Source organism: Trichosurus vulpecula, chromosome 8 (genome assembly GCF_011100635.1).
Source record: "Trichosurus vulpecula isolate mTriVul1 chromosome 8, mTriVul1.pri, whole genome shotgun sequence".
Lineage (NCBI taxonomy): Eukaryota > Metazoa > Chordata > Mammalia > Diprotodontia > Phalangeridae > Trichosurus > Trichosurus vulpecula.
In genome coordinates, this window is record NC_050580.1 from 59,623,305 (window position 1) to 59,649,893 (window position 26,589).

General features: G+C 40.6%; 1 protein-coding gene across 6 annotated transcripts in view; it reads right to left on the minus strand.

The window, feature by feature from the left end:
• KCNMA1 (potassium calcium-activated channel subfamily M alpha 1) overlaps positions 1 to 26,589 on the minus strand; it is a 901,346-nt gene that overhangs the window by 323,373 nt on the left and 551,384 nt on the right. For all 6 annotated transcript variants that reach the window (XM_036736100.1, XM_036736099.1, XM_036736098.1 and 3 more), the window contains exons 4-5: positions 13,886 to 13,979; positions 10,304 to 10,415 (exon numbers count right to left, since the gene is read on the minus strand). In XM_036736100.1, coding sequence (XP_036591995.1) covers positions 10,304 to 10,415; positions 13,886 to 13,979 — 206 coding nt within the window. The remainder of the gene's footprint in view (positions 1 to 10,303; positions 10,416 to 13,885; positions 13,980 to 26,589) is intronic.

A 26,589-nucleotide genomic window follows, 5' to 3' on the forward strand; every position in this document is an offset into this window, starting at 1 on the left:
GTGTGACCCTGGGCAAGTCACTTAACCCTGTCTGCCTTAGTTTCCTCATCTGTAAAATAAGCTGGAGAAGGAAATAGCAAACCGCTGTGGTATCTTTGCTAAGAAAATCCCAAGTTGGGTCCTGGAGAGCAGGACGTGACTGAAAAATGACTAACAACAACAAAAATCTTTGCAAACGTATGTCTTTCTATAAAGGTCAGTTTGTTTTTGTTGTTATTTAGAAAATTTTGTTCCTTGTTACAAGACTATTTGGATCCCCAAAGGGGATAAACAAGAATCTTAAAGTCCATTCTGGCTCCCTGCTATTGAACTTTGAAAATAATCCTAATTATTCCTCAAGGCAGACCTGGAATTTATAGTTAATACTATATATGGTAAAGCCACAGATAGCTCATGCCTTAAGAGAGTTTGAAAGAAGACTAACTTCTTATCCTGACTATGAAGATGCCTTTAATATCACATGCCCTAATTTAGGGAGATAATTCCCATATCTGTAGAGTGAGTACACATGCACCCATACACCCATACACACCTACACCCTTACACACACACACACACACACACACACACACACACACGTCTCTTCCCCTCATGTTCCAGCTCACAAATCAGTCAGCTCTACCACAGTCCTGTAGGGGGAGCCAAAGACTGCTCTTTCAGAATCAACAAGCTCAACCTGGTTTTCATGGAAGGTCTGAATAGTACAAGGCTTGAGGCTCTGGCAGGAGAGCTGTCTGGAGCACAGCAATTAGCGCTGGAAGAGGTCTCCTTGTTTAATGCTTCAGTCTTGCTCTGCGGCCTGAACCCAATGAACTTCAAGCACTCCTCAATTCAATTGGGGGAGATAACTTCCTGTTCGACATTGTGTGACTTTTTTTCCCTTACCTCCCTTCAATCAAGCCCTTCCTCATGCAAATCATCCAGAACCCGAAACCTGAATGAAATTTGCCTTTGCCTAAAATAAAACAGGCAGAAGACAAATATGGAAGTTACTCAGAATTGACGTTCCCACAATGACACAGAACATCTTCTTACATATCACAACGTGGGCTTTGGTCCACAGGGATGAACTTGGGAAGGCATGTCTTTGTGTTTTTGTGGCCAGCTAGTGGCCATAGAACCAAGTACATAGGAAGAATCGGGTGTTAATTACTGAGCTTGGCTACAAAGCCCTCTAGAATAATCGCTTATGATAACAGCAATAGAAGACAAAGTTTATCTTCCCAATGGCCCTATTTCCAAAGGTCGTACAAGTAAGTAAATATTATTCCACCCATTTTACAGATGAGGATACTAAGATGACTTGCCTACTGTCCCATAGTTAGTATTAGAGGCAATATTCAATCTCACTCTCCCTCCCTCTGAGGGCAGAGTTTTGGTAAACTTCAGCTCCCACTCTCAAGTCCTCTCAAACTAGTCTCCACCCGTTTCCCACTCGCCTCACACCATGCTCAACTCCACATCTCTTGCTTCAGTCATGTAGTTCTCCTCTGCTGGAATGGCCTCCTCTCCTGCTTCTGTCCTACCCATCCTTCCATGCCCATCTAAAGCATCTTATATCTACCATGAATTATAAGATCAGAGGTTTAGATCTGGAAAGGCTGTTAGAGATCATCTAGTCCAACTCCTTTACTTTACAGGGGAGTAAACTGAGGCACAGACAGGTTATGTAATTTACCCAAAGTGCCACAGGTAGTAAGAAGCAGTTCGGAACCTGAATGTGGGTCCTCTGAGGCCAAATCTAGCACTATTCCAATGTAGCGTGGTGTTTCTTTTCCTGGATACCCAGCCCCTCACTAATCTCTCCCTTCCTTTGCTCCTACATAATTTACAACAGTATTCCACACACATTTTCACATATTGTATTTTGACTGTTTTATGACTAAATATATTTTGACTATGTGCTATTGTTTGCTATTCGCTGTAGGTTGCCCTTGGCTCCCTGATTGGACTGCAAGCTTTGAGGTCAGGAATGATATTTTCCATTTCTCCATATATCACTGAACATGTGACAGGGGTTAAATAAACACTCGTTGATTGGTTGGTGGCTTGACTGATTGAAAAGAAAACAGTGGCTTCCTCTCTGCACCTCTGGCTATGCAAGATGCCCTTGAACAAAAAAACAAAACCAGCCTTGACTTTTCCAGAGGAGATAAAAATTCACTTCATGATTCCAGGAAGGGTTAGACAAGGAATTTGCCATGAAAGCATATTATTAGGCCCTTGATAAACACAGAAATCTATCATTTAAAGTTACTTTTATTTTGGTAAATTGGAGATGAAGATGACATTTAAAAAATTCTTTCCTACGTACTCAGGGAGTCAATTCCTCCCAATCCCTTTGGTATCAACATGGGACTCTCTTTGGTCATGTCCAGGACAGCACCACAAAATACTGAACATGAAAACAGAGATAGAGGCTAGGAATTCTGGTGGGGTGAATTACAATAGGTGGTTCTCTGTGTTCCAAGAGAGGTAGTTAAAAGGAAGGTCAGATTAGCGTTTCCATGTTGTGCGCAATGAGGTAATTCATTTATGACTGCTCATAAATATCCTTCTATACATGCCAGTGTATGGTTCTTATGTGCTCTCTGTCTCCCCTAAGGAGTTCCAAGGGAATTTCCAAGGGAAATCCAAGTCCCGCTCTACTTCCTTACAAGTTCCTTGAGCATGGCAGTCATGCCTACTCCATTAGACTGGAAGTACACAAAGGCAGGACCCACGCTTCCCTCATTAGGTCGGAACAGTTAGTTACATGAGCCATAAGTCCTAGAAGTGCCCAAGGAGGAAGCCCCAACTCTCCCTTTCTCAATGGGGAAGGCAGAAAAGGATATTGGACCTGTGGTTGGGAAGGCTTGGGTTCATAGCCCATCGCCAACACTCATCAGCAGTGTCACTTTCCTTATTATAAAATGAATCTAATGATATAGTAGCACATACCTTACAGGTTTGGTGCAAGGCTTAAATGAGATAAGGTACAAACAGTACTTTCATCACATGTGTCAATTACCGGTATTATTTTCCTATCACCTTCCCCAGCCCCATGATATTAAATGGATGGTATGTGAACATTTGGAAAGGGAGGCAGTGATTACCAAGAACCCGCATGACTTCGTCAACAACGGGCCAAACCAAACTCATTCCATTGTATTTTAAGTAGGAGTATTAGACTGATAGATGAGACATAGTCAACCTGGATTTCAACAAGGTGTTTGACAAAGGGGCTTGTGCTGTTCTTGGGGATGGGATGGAGAACACATTCTAGCACAGAAGTTTCACGGATGCCTGATTTTCTGGGTGTGAATTCTCCCTCCACCTACAAAGACTACAGACTTTTTAAGCCTTAGTGAAAGTTTTCTTGGGATTATTGCTATGCTGCTAAAAGGGATACTGTATTTCACGGCTCTGCCCCACCCTCCCCAATTTTACAGATGAGGAAACTAAGGCCAAGTGACAGCATCATAGATTTAAAGTTACAAGGACCCTCAGAGACCTTATAGTCCTAACATAACCCCTTCACCTTACAGATGAGGAAACTGGAGCCTGGGAAGGTTGAGACTTGCCCAAGGCCACACAAGTTGTAAGTAATAAAGTTGGACCTGGCAAAATAGGTGTCCCAGTGGATGGAGTCAAGAAGACCTGAGTTCAAATCTGACCTCAGACACTTACCAGCTGTGGGATCCTGGATAAGTCACTTAACCTCTGTTTGTTTCATTTTTTTCTCAACTGCAAAATGAAGATAGTAGAAGCACCTACCTCAAATGGTTGTTGTGAAGATCTAAGCACTTTGTAAAGTGCTTGGCACATAGTAGGTGCTATATAAATGCTTATTATTTTCTCTTCCCCCAAATGATCAAACTGCATTGACTAATGGATCAATGAAAACTTGGAAGGAGGTCTATAATAAAATGACCCATAATTTGTCCTTGACCACATACTACTGGACATTTTTATTAAAGCCTTGAGTTAATGCTAATAAACCTTGTGTTATTACCATTAATTCAAGCCACCAAATGCTAAAAAAGTCAGAAGTCAGTATTGTTAATGTTAATTCAAGTTGCTAAATGCTAAAAAAGTGCCATAATGTTAGTATCTAATGGGCAGATGACTGAGAAGTATCTGGGGGAAACTGAGGGCAGTGAGAAGACTAGAAAACATGGCACATGGGAATCCATCGAATGAAGTAGAGACATTTATCCCACAGAAGAGAAAACTTAAGAGAGACACACTAGCAGTGCCTAAGTATTTGAAGGCTTCTCGTGAAGAATATAGATTAGATTTGATTAGACTCTTCCCCATAAGGCAAAAATGGGAGCCATGGGGAGAAGTTGGAATAGCTAAGTGGCACAGTGGATAGAGCACATTGGACCTGGAGTCAAGAACACCTGAATTAAAATCCAGCTTCAGACACTTATTAGCTGGGTGACTTTAGGCACTTAAATCTCTATGAGACTCAGTTTCCTAATTTGTAAAATGAGCAAAATAATAATACCTATCTCCAGGGTTGATGTGAGGATCAAATGAAATAATGATCATCAGTGGTTAGCACAATGCCAGGCACATAGTAAGCCCTATATAAATGTTAGTTGTTGTTATTTCAATATAAGAAAAGTGAGGAACTAAAGAGAATTAAATGTCAGGAGGTAGTGGGTTCCCCATCAATGAAGACCCTCAAGTAAAGACTGGATAGCTGCTTGTCAGGATTGCTATAGAGGGGAGTCTTGCTTCGGTATAAGTTACACCAGATGCCCCCTAAGTCTCTTCCCACTCTGAGATCCTGCAATTTTGTGAAAATGCTATTGCTAGATTCATTCAGTACAAGGATGTACCTTTTTAAAAAGGAGCGGGGGCTTTTAAGGGGGTGAGGTTATGACTGCCCCGGCTGGACAGCAAAAGGTGAGAGTGGGTGGAATGTATAGATTCCTTTCTTTATGTCCTATAACACCTTTCCTGAGTAATACAAGCACAGCCCTGGGAGCAGTATACGGAGCAAGGAGCATGATAGAACTCCAGGCTGTGTCCTAAAGGAGGATCTCTCAACCTCCAGCCCTGTCCACTGGGAGGCTCTGTAGGACTGAGATGTGGAGAGCAGCCAGAAGGCTTCAGCAGCAAAGTCTAAGTCTTTCAGGCTCAAAGGGAGAAAGGGAAGGTGGCACTTGGGTTTGTATCATTCCCTCATCTGAGGGAGGTACGTTAGCTTGAATTTAGATTTCCTCTATACTCTCTCCTGGTCATTATTTAAGGAGCGTTCTGAACTCACAGAGTGTGGTAGCCCTGTAGGGGATGGACCATTCTAAAGGATTATCCTTTCATTTTATTACTATGCTATTTTTTTCACTTAGAATGAGATTGCTTAGTTTATCTCTGGCTTGGGATACAAGCACACCAGTGCCAGCTATAAACTTCTGAAGGATGCTGGGTTCCTCGTGTAATGGGAGAATCCATGTGGTAAATTAATGAAGAGCTGTGCACCTAGAGGAAGGCAGGTCTGGGTGTTTAACTACCAAAGTTGTGAAATCACCTCACTAAATGCAATTTCCCTGTAAGGTGATCCCACAATATGAACCTCAAAGATGATTCAATAGCATTGATTCATTCAACGAGAATTTATTTATTCAGGGCCTTGTACGGACTAGAGAATAAGGATGCACGGACAAAAAGGAGATGATGCCTGTCTTCAAAGGACTTACTTTTTACTAGGAAAAAGAAGAAGGGAAAATACATGTACATACACCCTGAGAAGTTGCTCCAGACATACACACACAAAGTAAATCAATAAATTGGGTATGGGGAGGTTAACCACTAAGCATTTCAGTAGAGGCCTCTTGTTATAGGTGCTGCTTGAGCTGGGTCTTGGATGGAACTAGGGATCGATTCCAAAGGTAGGAGCTGAGGAGGAAGAGCATGCCAGGGAGCAGTTTGTGTGAGGCAGAGAAATGGGGACAAGAATGTTGTGTATGGATCATAGCAAAGAAGCCACTTTGTCCAGAACCTAGAGGGCATGAGGAAGAAGAGTATGAGGTAACTCTGAAAACAGAGCTTGGAGTCAGAGCTGTACCAAATAGAGGAGATGGTGTTTGATCTCACAACCAATGACCCACTGGAGCAAAGGAATAAGATACTGCACTTTAGAAATATGACTTTGGCAGCCGTGTGGAAGATGAACTGGAGGGGAGAGAGCCTAGAAGTGAGGGTATCAATTATGAGGATAAGGCAATATTGTTGTTCAGTTATTGTGGTTGTGTCTGACTCTCCGTGAACCCATTTAGGTTTTTCTTGACAGAGATACTGGAGTCATTTCCTTCTCCAGCTTATTTTACAAATAAGGAAACTGAGGCAAACGGAGTTACATGGTTTGCCCAGGGTCACACAGCTAGGAATTATCTTAGGCCAGATTTGAACTCATGAAGATGATCCTTGCTGACTCCAGGCCTGTCCCTCTATTCACTGTATCACCTAGCTTCCTCATAATGCAACAGAGATATGATACAGACTGAGCTAGAATGGTGTCCATATGAGGAAAGGAATGGGTACAACAGATACAGTAGAATAATTAATAATACTAATGATAATACACTTTAAGGTTTATAAAGCATTTAACAAACATCATCTCATTTTATCTTTACAGTAACACTGGAGGATAGATGCTATTATTCTCCTCATCTTATAGATAAGAAAACTGAGACAAATAGGAGTTAAGTGACTTGCACAAAGTCACACAGCTAGTAAGTATCTGAGACTGGATTTGAACTTGTCACCTTGACTCCAGGTCTAAGGCCTGTTCACCTTGCCACCTAGCTGCCTAGAAGAGACGAGACACGGTAACTGATTGCCTCAGGTGGGGTGGTGGTGGTGGTACAAGGTGGGACAGGGAATAAGGAAGAGTACAAAGTCAGTGGTACCTAGGTTGTAAACTAAGGTGATGTTCTTAACAGAAATAAGAAAGGGTTTGGGGAAAGGATAATGAGTTCCTTTGGGGACATATAAGTTTGAGATGCCTATATGAGATTGTCCTGTTAGAAATGTCTTATAGGCAGTTCATGATTAGTGCTGGAGGTCAGGGAAAAGATTAGGCTGGGTGTATATATACTGGGAGTCATTTTTCTTAGAGGGGGCAAGGGCAGGGGCACATACTACATGTTAGGCCCTTTACAAACATGATTTGATTGGATCTCATTTAGAGAGAAGACTAGGACTGGACATATAGATCTAGAAGTCATTTTTTAGAGATGTTGGTTCTTTGTAATAACGGACTCCCTTTTAAAATGTTCACAAACCATTCCTTTAATATAGGGATGGTTACCCATGGAAACTGAGCAAATTTCTGAAACGGTAGAGTAAGAGTAAGACATAAAATGTCCCAGGACAGAGTCCTGGAATACAACCACATATGGGGGCCAAATCTGGGTGATGATCAAGGATAGTAAAGCTTATCAAGGCTGCTGGAAAGATCCAATGGGGTAACATATGTGGATATCTTTTCTAAACTGTGAAGTGCTATACAAACAAGATATCAGTGCTAGCAATTCAATGGAAAGGCTCGTAGAGGATGAAAAATCCTGGAATCTTCTCAACATGTTAGGATATTTGTTCTCAGCATTTTGTGTGCTAGATTAAAAGGCAAACTTAGCTTCAAGGTGTCCATAAACAATCCCCAAAGTTCTTCATTTTCAGTGGCCCAGATCCCACCATCCCTCCAAGACTAAAAGACAGTAACTACTCTCCACCTACCAGCTTTAGAGGGAACCGTGATTACTCAGGACAAAGTAGACAACATACAAACAAGATGGAGTTGGGAACCCAGAAGATAGAGGCAGCTTGAACCCAATATTCCACCAAAGCCAATGCCAGCAGGAGTTTAACAAACTTACAATAGACAGAGGGAAAGTTTCTGTCCTCCACATAAGTGATTCAAAGGTATATTGGCCATTAAACCCCTGAGGGAAGCAACATGGCATGGTGTAAAGAGGTCTCAACTTGGGGTCACAGAATCTTAGTTCAAATCCTGGCTCTTATGTCACTTAAGCCTTAAATAACTCATTTAGCCCCTCTTGGCCTCAATTTCCCTACCTGTAAAATGAGAGGTTTGTATGAGAAGATCTCTAAGTTTCCTTTCAGCTCTAAATCTATTATTTTTCTGGAGCTATGACTGAGTGTCTAGCAAGGAGAGGGTCACGGGTTCACAAATGCTCAACCACCATCTTGCAGATGATGAAACTGAGGCCCAGAGAAGTGGTGGGATTTGCAAGTAGTAAACAACAGAGGCAAGATCTAAACCCAGCTCCTCTGTCTCAAAGCCACCATTTTTCATTATACCATCATACCTGAAAATCTCTCCTTTTTAAAAAAATTATTTTATTTTGAACTTATGAAATAAAACAATCATTTTTATAAGATGGTAGAATAAAAAATATGATTGTGCATGAAAGTATATATTATATACAACCTGCTAGTCCTTTTAAATAAGTAATAAAGTTATCATGTAACTTTGTTTTTCTTTTTCTTCCTTCCAGAGAAGGAACTGATAAATAGAAGTATGTACAAAATGACTTTACATATGTACATATAGGTACATATGTGTGCATATATGGACTTATATATACATATATACAGACACATCCGTATTTGCATCTGATGGTAGCCATCTGTCTCTTTATGAAGGAGAGGTTACTTACTGATGGTAAACGGACATATGGACACCCCTCGGAAATGCTTGAGTAGAGTCTATCTTTGCCTTCACTACTATTCCTTTCAGGATGCTTTTGCTCCCTCTGTGGCCCTCTTTGCCCCACCAAAGTTTCCAGAATCCTCAGGCTCTGTTCCCACCCCTCTTCTTTCTCAAAATTGGTCTTCAAGAAAAGAGATGATACATTAAGCTAAATTTAAAATTACAGAGAACAACTGCATCACTTTTTCTAGGAATATTTCTATTTCAACATGGAATATAGAAAATGTTTTGCTTGTAACATGTCATAACGATGATAATGAAAACAACCATAATATTCAGCCTTGATAGAGTGCTTTAAGATCTACAAAGCACTTTATATCATTATTTCATTTTCTCTGTACAAAAAATAAAAGGAGTGGGTTTTATTATCATTCCCGTTTTACAGAGGAGGAACCTGAGAGAGGTTAGGGGACTTGCTTAGGGTCATACAGGTAGGATTTGAACACAGGTCTTCCTGATGACAAGTCCAGCACTGTCCACTATGTCATTCAGCTGCCTATTAATGAATAACATCTCTAATTGCAGGTGTCCTTCAAGTCCGAGGTAAAATCCCACTTTTTATGGCAAGCCTTTCTCCATCTCCCTTAATTTTAGTGCTTTCCCTCTGTTGATTACCACCAATTTTATCCTGATATATATCATTTGTACGTAATTGTTTGCACATTATCTCTCCCATTATATTGTGAGCTTCTTGAGGGCAGGGACTGTCTTTTACCTTTCTTTGTACCCCCAGTGCTTAGCATAGTGCCTGGCACATAGGAGGCACTTAATCTACGGTTACCGACTGACTAAGGCAAGCAGCTTGGTCAGGAAGAAGCATTTGGAAAGACAAGGGATCATTTCTCTGGTGCTCTCCATCTTCTTCTGTACCTCTAGGCTCCCTTGACTTCCTTTAGGTCCCAACTCAAAATCCTACCTTCTACTGGAAGCCTTTCCCAATCCCTCTTAATTCTACAGCCTTCCCTCTTTTAATCCCCCCACACATTTATCCTGTATATAGATGGTTTGTACACATATGATTGCTGTCTTCTCCATGAGATTGTGAGTGTGTTGAAGGAAGGGATTGTCTTTTGCCTCTTTTTGTATCCCTAGTGCTTAGCAAAGTGCCAGATACATGGTAGGTGCTTAATAGATGTTTATTAACTGATTACCATCATTAAGGATTGTACTCCTGTCTCAGGATGTACCTGACATACAGTAGACACTTAATAAATGTTTATTGATTAACTGATGTCCCTGAACATGTACAAACACAAAGCTGTCTCTGGGTCTGCGGGTCTCTGTCTACCTCTAATTGGGAAATGATCCCCTTAGGTCTCTGTCTCCACCAACAACCTGGTACTTTTGCCTGAATACAAAATGGCCCATCACTTAGGGCTGGAGTTTCATGAGGAATTAATCCTATCAGACTCCAGCGCTCAAAAAGACAAAACCACCCAGTTCAATACCCAAAATGGTTCTGGCTGTGAATAAAACATTTCCACAAAGCCAACCTACCTTTTTCTTCTCTGCTCAAGGCTAAGAGCACTAGTTTAGATACCAATGATGTGAGGGAAAAAGCGAGGAAGTACTTACCAAGCCAACTTCTGTTTAAATACACTGACACAAACACTGGAGGGACTGTGAAGAAATCTACTACAGAATTCACTTCCAGCCAAAACCACAGCTTATCGTTGGCTGCAATAAACTGGTGGAAAAGAACGAAGAGAAAAAGAAATCACATGAGAAGCATTGAGGATGGTGTTAATCTCCACCACCATTTCCAAAGGGCACGCTTGGGGAATTTACAGAAGTGGAGTCAAACAGTGGGTTCATCTTGCCTCGGACACAGTCTTCTGTATGAGCTGAGTGCCAGTTCAGCCCATGGAGAGGGGCCAGGCCATTATATAGTATTTGTCTGTGACTGCTGAGAGCATCACGGGCTAACTTGGTTGCCCAACATCAGAGGGTCTTAGGGTCACGATTCTATTGTCTGAGCACCCAACATCAAATCCCCTGAATTTCTAATTTAAATAAATGTATACAGTCACACAAGCATACACATATACTATACTCTTCTCAAAATCATTATTTCAATTAGATCTAGAATTTCAATAGTATAAACAATTTGCAATGAGGTCATTCCATCTAACCAGTAATACGATGGTAAATGTTTAACAATCTGCTGACTCACAAAAAAAATGTGCGCATGACACACTTTCAAGTTTAATATGCATGATTAACATTTTCTCCACCACTTTCTTAAGCCGAGACAGTAAGCAAAACAATAATTCAAGCCCTGATTTGTAGAGTTTGATGATTTCTGAGGTGTAAATGTTAACATGGGAAATTTAACAATTAGGGGTATACTAGAACCACAGGAGCCAACTGTTTTGTATCTTGGAGTCTTGGAGAGTCACCTGGGAGCACTGAGTGGTAAGGTGACTTGTCCAATGTCCTACAGCTAATTCATATTAGAAGTGGGACTTGAATCTAGATCTTCCTGACTCTGAGGTCAGCTCTCTATACAGTCACTTTTCATACTGTCTCTTGGCATTACATCTTGTGTATGTTCTGTCCATAAGAGGTGCTGTGGGGTTAGAATATCTATAAAACCATACGTTGCCATCATGGAGATGCCAGATGCTAACTCTGGGTATTTAAAGTCTGCTGGGGCAGTATGGAACATTAGATAGAGAATCAGTCTTAGAGTCTGGAAGTCCTGGGTTTGAGTTCTGCTGTTCTAATATAGTGACTGAGGAACTAAGAGCAAGGCATTTAGCTTCTCAGGTTCCCAGACAACTTGCAGAACAGATCTAGATCTGCATGGATAAAGGAAATGTCCATAATGGAAATTCCCAATACCAAAGTCAGGTTAAATTTTTTAAGGTAAGAGAGAAGGAAGGAAAGAAGGAAGGAAGGAAGGAAGGAAGGAAGGAAGGAAGGAAGGAAGGAAGGAAGGAAGGAAGACATGAGAAGTATCTGGGCTGGCATTGACTTCCATCATCATTTCCAAATGGCCATCCAGACTCAGACAAAATCCCCTTCACTCCCTACTACACTATCAGACACCTTAGGCCTCAGTGGGGTCCTACTGTGGGGTCATCTTACAGAGCAGATGCAGATCTCCTCTGATAAGGAATTTCCATACTGAAAGTTTCTAATACTTATGAAATCATAGGTTCAGTCAAATAAAAAAATATTTTAACGTGGTGGGTCTAAGTATCTGACTAGCCCCCATGTTTTCACAGTGGAAAGAGCAATGGATTTGGAGGCAGAGGACAGGAGTTAAAGTCTCACTTCTGACTCTTACTACCTGTGTGACCTTGAGCATGTCACTTAACCTAGGCAGCCAGGTGGATAGAGTGCTGGGCCTGAAGTCAGAGGGACCTGAGTGAAAATCCCAGCCCAGAAACTTACTGTGTGACCCTAGGAAAATAACTTAAACTATGTCTGCCTCAGTTTCCTCAATGGAAAAATGGGGAAAATTAACAACACCAACCTTGAAGAGTTCTTGTGAGGATCAAAGGAGATCATATTTGTAACGCTTATTCCCCTCCCCCCTCCTTTGGCTTCAATTTTCTCATCTGTGAAATGAGGACATTAGACTCACCCTCAGAGATTGCTTATAGGTCTAGATAGATCTTCCCATCATCCTAAGCAATTTTTAAAATACTTTGTTCGTGGTTGTTGGCACATTGTCTCTCCCATGACTCTACGAGCTTCTTGAGAGCAGGGACTATTTTTTTGTCTATCTTTGTATCTCCAGGAGGAGAGGAGTAAATAAAAGCAAGCCCTTCCTGTGTGCCAAGTACTCTGATGGTGATTTACAAATATGATCTCCTCCGATCCTCATAACACCCGTGGGAGCCTGATGTTACTGTTATTCACACTTTACAGGTGAGGAAACTGAAGCAGGAATTTTTACATATGTATATATATAACTATATATAACTACATATAACTATATGTAACTATATATAACTAACTAGACCTATATATGTGTGTGTGTATATGTATATGTGTGTGTGTGTATATATATATATATATGTACACACACACACACACACACATATATATATATATACATTTAGCCTAGTAAGTATCTGAGGTCACATGTGAACTTAGGTCTTCCTGACTCCAGGCTCTGTGCTAACACACTGTGCATAGGGGTTTGAAACAGAACTAAGGGTTAGGGAGGGGCAGTTAAATGGTGCAGCGGATAAAGCACTGGGCCTAGAGTCAAGCAGAACTTAGTTCAGATCTGGCCTCAGAAATTTACTAAGTGAGTCACTTCACCTCTGTCTGCATTATCTGTATTATTTAAGGATAACAACAGGCGCTTCCCATGAGTGATGTGAGCACCAATATTTGTAAATTGCTCAGCACGGTGCCTGGAACGTGCCACATAGATGTTTATTGTTTATCATTGTTCCTAGCCTTCTTCACGGGGCCACCCACCTGTGCCACCCTAACTCTAATTCTGTTTCTAATCCCAGAAGTAGGTATTTTTGGTGTTATAGTTCATTTGTTCAGTCGTGTCCGACTCTCCATGACCCCATGGACTTGATTTTCTTGGCAGACACAATGGAGTGGTTTGCCATTTCCTTCTCCAGTGTGTTCCAATTTTAAAGATGAGGGACTGAGGCAAATAGAAATGAAGTGACATGCTCGGGATCACACAGCTAGTAAATGTCTGAGGCTAGCTTTGAACTCAGGGTTTCCTGACTCCAGGCCCAGTGCTTTATGTACTTCACCACCTAGCTGCCCCTGTGGTTAGCACAGTGTCTGATGTATAGTAGGCACTTAATAAACACTTGTTGACTAACTGGCTAAAAATAACAAAGGATTTTTTTTCTCTTTGAAATGTTTGTTGGGAATTGCTTTATACAAATGACCAGGAAATGAATCAGCAGTTAGTAGAAATACAACCAATTTAAACCAATAACCTTCTCTTTGGACCTTCAGTCCTTCAGTGAAGAAACACCCAGATGGCAGGGGGTTCTGTCAGAGACTAGAGATTAGAATGCAGAGAAACCTTAGCTACACATTTTGGACTTCTTGCCCAAGAGGGCAGATGGTGACGGTGGCGTCACCACTGCTGTTCCCAAGCCCCCATCGCTCCCACCCACCCAGGCACACAAGCTCCCCAGTAAGCATCACCACCTTGGCACTTACCCGCAGGCCAAAGTAGAGAAGGAAGAACACGTTGAAAGCCATGTCGATCTGTAATGTGAAATCTTTGTAGAAATTCTGACAGGATTCTATTGGGCTATTAGACAAGGAGAAGAAAACAGAAGAGGTAAGTAAAGGTATTGGGGCTCCACTTCTCTAAAATGGGGGTTCAGGGGAAAGGGAAGGGAACAAAACAAGTGTTAGACATTTGGTCTTTCAACCCCTTAGGAAATACAAGCAAGCATTGCCAACAGGTCGTCCATTCAACCATTCAGTGTTTTCGCTCTTTTTCCCCCATTGTCTGTTTATTGGTTGGTTTTGTTTCATTTTAATCATTCAAAGGTTGAGCTAAAAATCTAATGAGAATCATGCAGATACCTCAGAGGAAGAACAAGCAGGAGAGATGGCTAAATTCCTTAAGTTTACATTAACCCTTAAAGAACTGACTTCTCTTTTTGGGATAATACACACTAAACCTAAGAAGAGTCTCTCACACCCACTAAGGCAGCTTAGGCATACATCCCATTTGGAATTAAATACTGTTGTGTGTGGGAAAAGGGTGGACATTTAAGTGATTAAGCATTTAATTAAAAAGGGCCCCAAAACATTCTGGAAAAGTGACCAGGAAAACATTCTCATATCTGTTCTAGATAGTCTGACTATGGACTCTTTCATGTGGCTCCCATAGCTTGGGAGAAAAGCCTAGCCCAGAAAGAAAATTAAATCCCAACCACCCAAGACATGGTGAAATCTGAAGCAGTACTCTAAGGGTTAATTTTCTGGCATGCAGGTTAATTGCCTTTTGTGTGTGTCAAGCAGCCAATGCGAACCCCCAGCACACTCTACTTTTGTCAAGAGTTCGAAAAGGGGCACTACTATACAAACTGGTACACGGCTTCCATTGGCTTTCCATCAAGGATATTAATCAGTGATCACTATGGGAAAGTGCCAAGGTTTGTGCTGAGTGGGGAGCAGGAAAGCGTCATAAGCACCTCAAAGCTGTCGATGGAGAAAAAGAGTTATGCAATAGAGTCAACCAGAGGTCATCCTTAGACCAGGATCATATATAGAAGAGGAAGATAGAAGAGAGAAGGAGAAGCAGATTATCCACAGGCAGGAAGCAAAGTCAACATCTGGAGCCAGAAAATAGCCAGCTTAAGAACTGTACGGCAGAGAATTTCCGAGGATTTCCGAGGATCCCCACTTGGACAGTCACTGAACAAAATACCAGTTAGTATAGTTGTACCTCTACTAAGGGAAAGGCTAAAAGTTTTTCAACAGGCAATAGTTGAATACAGTACCAATATGAGGAATCTATTTAAAGCCAGGGAAAGTCAGTTTGTGGGGCTCCCAGATCATCACACATGCATCATCTTTTATCCATTCCCGCTATATGGTACAAGTCCAACATGCCCTCTTTTGCCTGCCAGGTCACAAATCAGTAGCAAACCCTCTGCACAGGCATTCAGAGTAACCTACAGTTGCATTTAAAGAAGGCTTGGTGGTAGCATCAGAAAACCAGTGGACTTATTATCTCAAAAGTCCATAAAAGAAGTGACAACTACTCAATTTCACCAAGACAGGAGATCATGAGCAAACCCATCCTAGAATATGAATGGGAGAGTCCCAAACTTCAAAAGAAGAGAGGAGTAACAGGAGAAAAAAATATAGTTGGACCCTGATGTTGGCATTCACTACCATGCAGAGCTTACAGAAAAAAAAGTGTTTCTATGTCGAAAACAAAGACCAAGGTATATGAAAGATAACTTTTTACAGTTCCCAGACATTGCATTTTTATAGAAGGAAAGTGCAGAATCCTGGAATTCTAACACCCTTCTGATATGCAAGCCTCTGGGACATATATTTCTCCATCAAGAGAGTCCCTTTGGGGATTCTCCAGTGGAGGATATTTGGATACCATTTATGTATGTAGCCAAGATGTTCTGTGTATTGGAGGTAGGTGGGTTTATTAAATCCATCTCATTAAGCAAGTGGGGTCTTATTTGCTACAAAAGTGAAAGAACATTGGATTGGCAATGAGAAGATCCTCAATTCAATTCCCAGCCCTGTGACTTACTGCCTAGGTGTCATTGGCCAAGTTAATCAACCCTTCTGGTTCCTAGTTCATTAGCTAGAAAATGAAGGGATTGGATTAGTTGGCCTTTGCGATTTCTTCCAGCTCTAAGCTGAGTTCATAGCAGCACAGAGAATTGTGGTAGTACATCCAAAGAGCAATCTCTATCTACTTTGTTACCTTGAGCTGGGCTGCGCAACACACCCAGCCAGTTATCACCGTGGCTGACTCTATACTAGGATGGAAGAGAGGGTCGTCTGTTTTCTACCTGGCTGCCCCGTGCTCAGGAAAATATTATACAAATGTCATAAGAGGAACAGTAAGGTCCATTCCATATTGAAGTCCAGTCTCAGAACAGCTTTAGAGCTCAGAGACCCAGCCTCTGCCTAAGTTTCATAGCAATTACTCAATACTGAATTCTAACTCTGTCATCTTCCCTGAATCTTACTACTCTTCTGAGGACATCAAAAGCAGCAGCAGGAGGGATGGGAGATGGAGGATATTGGGTGATGCTTAGCATACTTCTAGAAAACCCAACTTTAAAAGGATATCTTTGAAACTTTTCTATCCATCAGTTCTGATCTCTCCTTCTAACTATATTGGAATTAATATCAACATTGCCACTAACTTACTGTGTGACTTTGGGAAACTCTATTTACTTCTATGGATCTCAATTTCCTTATCAGAAAAAATAAAAGACTGATTAGATTGTTTACTAAGATCCTATTTGTCACCTCATCAACCTGGCCCAACACTGCCTGAACTCTTTATATATAAGTGAACAGCGTAGAATTCCAATTAATTCCTTAGCTTCTAGACTTTAACAGGGATGATGATGAGGTCAGCGACTGGAGACAAGGTTTACTGACATGATTGTGAAATTGAGAGGGTTGGGAGAAGCTAAGAATGGTCAGTTGGAGAGGCAGAAATAGAACAGAATGTTCTCTGTTTCTTTACCCTACTCTGTTTGCTACAAAGACCCAAGGGAGACTTTCTAGTCTGCTTTTCTCGACTGGTAAGAGAACCATTGAGTAGGAACCTGTAGAGATAAACTCCTGGGACCACAGTCAACTGCTTGTCTCTCCCTGTCAGAGACTCCCAAGAAAGAGGCTTTAGACCCCCTACCCAGGATCATTTCATTCCCCATATGGGAATAGCCCCTGGGGAAATTCCACAAGCTTATACAAAGATATATTATTCATTGTGAGACAGGTTGACAATACTGAACAGAAGGTCCTTTCCTCTCCAGAAAGACTTCATCTCAAAGATCAGCAAGGACAGCTTGCTATAACACCAAGTAAAAGGAACTCCTAGGCAGGGGTTCTTAACCTGATGTCCATGATTTTTTTAAAATGTGATAACTATATTTCAGTATAACTGGTTTCCTTTGAAATCCTATGGATTTTGTTTTATGCAGACTAGAAATATTATTCGGAGAAAGGGTATCCCTAGGCTTCAGCAGACTACCAAAGGAGTCCATGGCCCAAAAGAGATTAAGAACCTCTGTCCTAGAGCTTTTTATGCACACGTTATCTTTTACCTTTCTTTGTATTCTGGGCACTTAGCACAGTGCCTGTTACATGGTAGGTGCTTACTAAATGTTTATTGACTGACTTTTCACAGGAGATATGAGAGAGCTGCTTGTTGTGACAGAGGGATAACCAGTCATTTGGGCTCTTCTTCATGGGTTAAGCAACAAAGTAATCCATCCACGTGGGCTTATTATATGTTTAATTGCTAAGGAAGAAAATGAACTCAGTCCATCTCACCTTTGTTTCAAGTGAAGGACAACTGGCTTCATCTGGAGTCACCTGGCTGAACTGCTGGTGACTTCTCGGTAGAGGGTAAGATATTTTGTCTGCACATAGACCTGGACTACCAACTTATGAGCATGAGGCATAACAGGAAAGAGAAAGTGAGACACCTAAAAGTCAGACAGGCAACTTTAGGGACATGTCTAGATTCTTGTGAAAGCATCTTAATAAACTTATACACCCACCTGGGGACCTTCTGCTCCATATGACAGATTTATACATAGGTGCCCATTTAAAGGCAAAGGAAACCAATTCAAAATTAGGATGTGTTCCCTTTCTTATTTATCTATACAACATGAAATCCAAATAAGCCTTCAGACTGAGGTCCCCTAAACTAACCAGTTACCTTTACAGAAGGGCTATTGAAACACACACACACACTCACACACACACACACACACACACACACACAAAGATCTCAATGGATATCAAAATAGATCAATGGAAAGCTGGAAGGACAAAACAAGAATCCCCAGATTTTAAATGTGAAGGATAAAGCTTCACTTAGACCGAAGCCCACAGCTCTGGTTCAGCAGCATTATTTTGGCTACACCTCCTCTCCTCCCATTCACAATTCAGTAACCATTTATGATGCCTGCTTTATGAAAGTCCCTATGCTAGGAGAATGAATGAATTAAAAAGCAGGTAAAAGTGCTTACAATGCAAAACATACTGCTAGGTGAATAAATGAAAGAATTATGTGCCAGTCATGGTAATAAGTGCCAGGATGTTTGTTCCTTCTGCACACGGTGGAAAATATTATCCTGTACCTCACACATAGTAGGGATCATGATAGGGATTGGATCTAAGATTTCATTGGCACAGGAAACTGCCAGGTAAGGAAGCTCCCTCTACCAATATAGGTCAGCACCTTCTCTGAAACTTTTAGTCTCAGAGAAATGCTCTACAGCATTAAGATGGGTCATACAGTCAGTATGAATCAGAGGTGAGACTGGAACCTTGGATTCTTCTGGCTTCGAGACTAGCTTTCTAGCCACTATGCCAAACTGCTCTCCACACACAGTAGGTATTGAATAATGTTTTCATGAATAGAATTGAATCTGTTTTCAGCTCTGAAACTTCCATGGCCTTTACTGAAGACTGCTTTCTTACCTTCTTGACGCAGGGCTGTCTACACACTATCGTGTGGCTGTAATGGGATCAGCTCCTGCCATCCACACTAAAGACAAGTGGTGTTCCTTCATAGATTTCCATTCATCCCCAAACAGGAATGATTAAGAGGATGTACCTGCTCCTAGATAACCAGCTGCATGCCACTTAACTAATTGCAAAGATCCAGGGGTTGAGCACATATTTGCAGTTTCAGGTTTGAACAAGGGGGGAAAACACATCACTATAATAGGAAGTAATTACTACAGCACTAAGTGGGCCTCATCAGTGGCACCCGAATTAACAATCAGAAAGAGAATGCTGGCTGAGCACATTTTTATTTTAAGATTAAAAGAAAAAAAGTAATGAAGTCTAGGTGGGGAGGGGTTGAGAAGACTATCATTTACAAATGAAAAAAGAAAAAGATAAGGAGCTTATAACAATTTTAAAAATCTGAGGCTCTTCAGTAAAGAAATATCCATGTGTATTCCCAAGTGGGCACGCATGCACGTGTATGCCCATATGGATACTCTTAGAGTGGACTTACAAGGACTTAATGAAAAAAATATGAAAATAATCTTCAGAGACATGCAGAGTACTTCCCTCCTTTTTACATATGTCTTTTATTTGGACTGAGTGCTGGCCTCTTCATTCCCACTATCACTACTCCACCTTATTCCCAGTTCAGGTTCTCAGAAATCTGCTCCTGGTCTCCCTGACTCCCCTATTAGACTGCAAGCTTCTTGAGATTCAGAATCATCTTTTGCCTTTCTTTGTCTCCTCAGTGTTTATCACAGTGCCTGGTACATAGTATGAGCTTCAGTAAATATTTAGGGACTGACTGACTCCAGTCTCTCCCCCTGTAATTCATTCTGTGGAAGGAGTGAAACTGATCTTCAACACCACCTTGCATAGTCCACTGCTTTCTATAGTTCCCAGTGGACCAGGTTTAACCTCTCTGCCTAATGTCCAATGTCTTCTTTCATTTAACCACTCCAAAATGATCTAGCCTGGTTTTCTTTCATCTTTGACATGCCCTGCCCACTCTTGTTAGGTTCATCTGATGGTCTCTATATGTTCCAGGCTCATTCCAAGGCATCACTCATAGAACAGTCATTCTCATACCAGGTATAGCTCTAAGGAGTTCTGAGTAGTCATTTGTCTCATCCTCTCATTTTATATATAAGGAAACTCAGAGAGGTGAAATGTCCCAAGGTCATACAGATTTGTAAGTTACAGAGACAGGATTTGAACCCAGGTTCTCTAAGTCCAAATCTAGTATTTTCTCCTCTTCACCCTGCTTTGACTATTTTAAATCTAGATCAAATTCCGATCCTCCCAGACTCAGATCAGATTGTTCCAAACTAGAAGGGACCTTGGATATCATCTATTCCTGCCCCGTCAAGTTTTAGAGAAAACTGAAGAAGGGAGGGAAGAAGTCACTTGAGGTAACAGGGCAAGTCAGGAATGAAGCTGAGACTAGGAACCTAAGACTTATGGTTCTTAGTTCATGGTTCTTGTCTGCTCAGTTCATTCATCAACTTTTTCTTTATTCCTCCAATCCTTATTGATTTTCCACTTTCCTGAACTCATATAACATTAATAGTTTGCACACATTATTTCACATTTAATTATGTTATCTTATACTGTTTATTATTCAACAAGCATTTCCACATTCATTGGATTCATATGTGTCTGACATTTCTTTAAATGGATTTTATATCCCTTTTATTATAGATGACAGGACAGAGATCATGTATTTTTCTCAGTTCCCCCCAAAAAAGAAACTACCTAAAATAACATTTGGTACCAAATAGGCACTCAATAAACACTTACTATAATGTCATAAAAGATCTGTTCTTTCATTGTTTTTCTTGTTTCTTTCAGTGATTCCTTAGGAGACAATTGTAAGAGCATCTATGGAAACCAGAATCACCATCTAGTGGGCAATATTCTAGTGATGAGGCTTTCTGAACTTAATAAGGCCAGTCTTATAGCAGCAAAGACATAATCCATTGGCGTGCTCATTCTTAAGGCTTTTCTAGTATGATGGGATTTATGAGAGCTGTCACTCAGCAGCCATAGCCATTGAGAACTCAAGATATATGCTCTATGTCCCAATGAGCCACCAGAACCTTTTCATAGAACCACCAGTGAAGTTTTCCTAACAAGTCATTTAACCAAATTACTTACATTGCAAATGATCGAGGTCAAACTATCCCAAAGGATACGCATGCTTTTTCCTGTTGGGTTTCAGGTCACCCAGGAAGGCAATTTAAAATTACCCTTTACACTTTCATTTAATGATGAACACACAGGTGAATACATACTTGTTGAGTGAATTAATGAATTAATTCTGTGTGGAACATCATTAGTAGCCAAAAACATTGCTCAGTGATTTCTTATCCTGGGAACTTCCCCAAATCTGCTCATTAGAAATTCAAACCAGAAAACATTTAGTGTATAAGACTTGCCCCAAGATTCTCTGATTGCTCTCTCATGTTTCTGTGACTGCTACCTAGGAAGTTATAGAACATGCATGTTGCATGGGACCCAGAGCCGATCCAATCCAATGAATTCCTGTGCAAGGATTCCCTCTACAACACAACCTACAATGGTTGTCTTGACTTCCAGTGAAGGGGAAACCACTCTCCCCTGAAACAATAGCTACTATACTGTTGTACAATCCTTACTTTTAAGATTATCTTTCCTCTTATTAAAGCTGAATTTCACTCTGTATTGCTTCCACAAAGAGCTCCTCATTCTGTCTTCTGTGGCCTGAGTTACCATTTTATTTAAGTTCACATATTCTATATTAACCAGTCCAAAACAAGGATCTATATGTAAACATATTTTCCTTCTTGTTTATAGCAATAACTGTGAACAAACAGCTGATGTGAAATAACTTTGATACCCATATTCTGTAGAGGAAACCCATAGTCAGGGATTAGTTAGTCTGTAGGAGAATTAACTAGAAGCCTTGGGGTCTTTCTCTGCCTCTAAAAGATTGAGCCTCGGTTTTTGCATATGCAAAATGAGCAAAAGTGCATGTAGCTAAGTAGGATGCTAAGTAAACTGATTTATTTTATTTTATTTCAATGTCTTTACGGATTTTTCTTTTTCTTACATCATAAAAATGTCCCCTGTGTTCCTCTTCCTTCCCCTCCCTGTGATCCATTCCATAGGACAAATAGTTTGTTTTTTTTAAGAGAGAAGAAAGTCAAGCTGATACATTTTAAAAGTGGAAGCCTTATGCACTCTAAAATAAGAATTACCATCATTAGTAGTAGTGCCATATTTTAAATCTGAGATAACTAGTTAGCTAAGAACATTATAGGGTTTAGCAGCTAGGTACTTTAAGATAATTTATTGTGGAAATAGAAATTGTTCATAAGACAATTAACATTGTCAAACATGGGACTAGATAATGTGGTTCCTCTACCTAATTTTTCAGGTGAAGAAACAGGCCCAAGGATGTTCAAGACCACAAAGGTAGAAACTGACAGAGGCAAGATTGAAATCAGATCATGAGAACATGATCCGACTCAAACGTCACTCACCCTCCATTGTATCTATACAATGATACTAAGATATGAATTGTCAATAAAACTGATTCCTACTAGAACACCCACACAGCACTTCCTTACCTTCTCCTTCCCCAAGCTATCAAGATTAAGGCAAGCTTTACACTGAGGCTCCTGATTTCCCATAATTCCCTCCCTGGCTTTGTCAGAAGCTACAGGATACAGGGAAGGGTCTTTAGACTTAAGAGGTGGTAGCCCCTTGTTTTGGGGCAGCTACGTGGAGCAGTGGATGGAGAGTCACACCTGGAGTCAGGAAGACCTGGGTTCAAGTGTGGCCTCAGACGCTAGCTGTGTGACCTTGGGCAAATCACTTAACCGTCTTTGCTTCAATGTACTCATCTATCAGATGAACTGGAGAAGGAAATGTGAAACCACTCCAGCATCTTTGCCAAGAAAACCCTACATGGGGACATGGAGAATCAGACAGACACAACTGAAAGTGACTGAACAACAGAAAGCCTTAAGTCTTGCTTCTGTTATTTACTAGTTCTGGGACTTCGGGCGTGGCCCTTGATTTCTCTGGGCTTCAATTAGGCACCTCTAAAATGGGGCTGGCTACCAGCTTGTATATTTTTCCTCTGATACAAAGTAACCAAGAACAACAGCTGCTTTCAAATAGAAACATATTCTGTGAAGTTCTGTGATCTTGTAACTCTTAATGTAACATACAAGTGACTTCTCTATCGAGTCAGTTTTCTACATGTATGTGTTTCTCAATGTTTCTAATGGGTAAAGTAATGGGAGGCACATGACATGTGTGGCAGAGCTGGCCTTTACATCAGGAAAACCAGGCTTCCTGTCCTACCTCCGGACATACTGGCTGTGTGACCCCGGAGAAGTTATCTGACGTCCCAGTGTCTCACACAACGATCAAAGTGTATAAGTTGCAGAGTGAGTGCCACTCTTTTGGTAGAAAGAGTTTCTTCTTAGGGAGTTTCCTGTTCTGATGAAAACAGCAGTTAGATCCAAAATTAGATAGTCCTGAGTTCAAATTCAGCCTCAGATACTTATCAGCTCTGTGGCCTCAGGCAAGTTACTTAACCTCTCTATGCTTTGGTTTCATCATCTGTAAAATGGCGTTTATAACAGCACCTACCTCGTAGGCTCAGAGATAGGACCAAATATTTGGAAAGTGCTTTGTAAACCTTAAAGCCAGGGGCACAGGGGGGTGGGGCTGGTACCCATGGATACATCTTTCAAGTTTAATTTGTGTTATGAATATTTTCTCCTTCACTATCTTAAGTCTAGACAGTCAACAAAACAATAAATCAAACCCTAATTTGATGTTTTCCAATTTCTAAGGTGTGAAGGCTGACACTGAAACTTTCACAATTGGCTCTTGGCATAGACCTGCTCAAAGCTATAAGTTATGATAATGATGATTTAAAGTTTGCGAAGTGCTTTACACTTTAAAATTTTGAGTCTCAAAACATCTGTAGGCACTACATTTTACAGATGAAGAAACTGAGGCATAATCAGGTTGAATGTTTTGCTTAGGGTCATTAGCATCAGGAATGAGGTTTAAATCTGCCTTACTGACTCTAAATGCAGTGTTCCCTCCACCACTCCACCTTACCTCCTTTGGTAGGGGATCTAAATCAATAAATTCTGTTGGGTTTGGATTTTTTTGTTTGTTTTATAAAATAGTAGGATCTCTTGCCCAGGATTTGTTAGTCAGTCAGTATTATTTTAGTCTATGTTACATTGGTTTTATTCTAAAATATCCTTTTGCTTGTGTTTCCTATTTTTATTATTTTATATTTTAATTATTTTTTACTACAGTTATTACCGATGTTAATGTCATTATTTTAGGTGACTCCCTTTCATTTTTAAATAGTCCTCCTGGGCCATGCAAAAGGTCTCTAATGTGAACATAAAAACACCTTTGGCTGTGGTGCAATATCGATCCATGCTGAATTTCAGCCAATTGGTTAAATGGGTTTGTTGGGAAGGCCTCGCTTAAGGACTTGACATCAGTAAGTCAATTAATCATTCCAAAGGAAAAGGCTTTTAATTAAGTCGCTGTTCGATAAGCCAGATATGGTCCAATAACCATGAACATCTGCCTTATTAGTGCTGGGTGTCTAAGCAGTGCTTTGGAATGGAACAGAAATGAAGGAGGGTTCATGTCTAAACAGAAGTCATGCAGCCATGTGTATAAAGGACTAGCTTTGGAGCCATGAATACCTCAATTTTAATCCTGGCTCTGAAACATACTAGCCATGTGACCAAGGGCAAGTCACTTGGAAACATAATACTCATAAGTAACTCTCTAAAGTTATAAGTCGCAAGAAGTTGTAAGTTACAAGAGGTTCCATTTGTGGGTGGAATTACCACACTGGGAGTCCCCTATATCAGTGAAACCAGAGATTCAGACTGTGCCCTTCTTCCTGCATTCTGCCCCCGCCCCCCAAAAAAGTGAACACAGATCTAGAATCAGATAAAAATACAGAGACCTTAGAGATGCCAGAGATCAATAAGTAATACCAAGAGAATTAAAACAATAACTATAGTGGGAGTATAGAATAACTATGAAGCTCTAGACTTCTACTAGAGAAGCTACCCCAAACAGTATTTTCTTCTGGGATACATTGAAAGAAGAAATGTGACATTTGCTATTTAGCAGTGGAAAATCTTAAGCAGGGCAAGCTAGCTCTTCTCTATGAAGTGAGTACACATCTAGATGTGCATTGGCTAATCAGGCTTGTGCAAACCTAGACGGTGGGATTTGGATTGAGGGGAGGGCACCTTAAAGCTTAACTCAAATACTATCTTGACTATGTAGCTTTTCAAATCCTGCCAGCTGCTAGAGCCTCCCCCATCCCCAAAATGACCTTGTATTGTATTCTATACATACATGTCTTGGATATACTATGCTCCTTAAGGCTGAAATTCTCTTTGGTCTTTGTATGCCCAGAGCTTAGCAGAGTGCCTGGTATATAGTAGGTGCCTAATTAATGTTTGATAAAATTAACTCACTGACATTTCCTTTTCTCCATTTGTAATCACCTGCTCATGAAGATTCCCTTTCACCACATTTAAGATAAATTGTTCCTTGCTGATGTTATAGCTTCCCAGCTACTTAACGAATCTATGGAAGGTGTGCCGGTAAATGTTTAACAACTGGATCTCAGTGGGGAAATGTGTCCATGGATATTAAAATTAATCTGTATTAATGACGTTTTCTCCATCACTTTTTAAAGTCTAGATAATTAACAAAACTATAAATCAAGCCCTGATTGGTAGCGCTTGCTAATGTCTGAGGCAAAAATGCTATCTAATAAGGGTTGTCAGCCAGTAGGCAACGGCTGCAGCATACCACTCACTGAATCCACATTTCCCATATCCAGACCTTTGTCCTGGCTGTTCTCCGTGATGAGAATGCTCTCTTTCCCCACCTCTGACTCCCCTGCAGTCGTTTGTCTGTTTCTTCTAAGACTCAGCGGAGATATCACTGCCTCCAGGAGACTTTTCCTTGTCCTACTGGCTGACAGGGCCACACTCTTTATTTTTGGTAAAAAGATCTTGATACTTAGCATCAAGTCTAGGAAATTCATTGCCTCTACCTTAATACCCAAAGCAGTGTGGTATAGTAGATAGAGTGCTGGATTTGGAATCAGGAGGAGTTGAGTTCAAATCCCTAATATTTGTGTGACTCTGGGTGGGTCATTTAATCCGTAATATCAGCATCCATCAGCTCTATATTTTTCTACCTTATATACGTTTTCTCTTCCATTAGAGTCTAAGCTCCCTGAAGGCAGGGATTATTCATTACTATTTTTCTTTGTATTCTCTGTGTTCAGCATTTTGTCTGGCATACAGTAAGCACTTAATAAATGCTTGTTGATTGTTCAATATGTAAAGTAGTGGCCAATAATCAAATAAGTAACTATGGCCTACTTTTCCCCTCCTTTTTATAAAAAAAATCTTTGTTATAAGGGATGGTTCTGTGGGAGGGGGAGAGGGAGAGATACAAAGAGATACTTAAGTAATACAAAAACAAAAGGTATGAATAAAATTTATTTTAAAACAAAAATGAAGAACATAGAATTCAGCTAGGCAAAAATAAATTCAATTATTTTTGCAACCTTCATTTTCTCGACATGACTTATTTTCACATCAGAA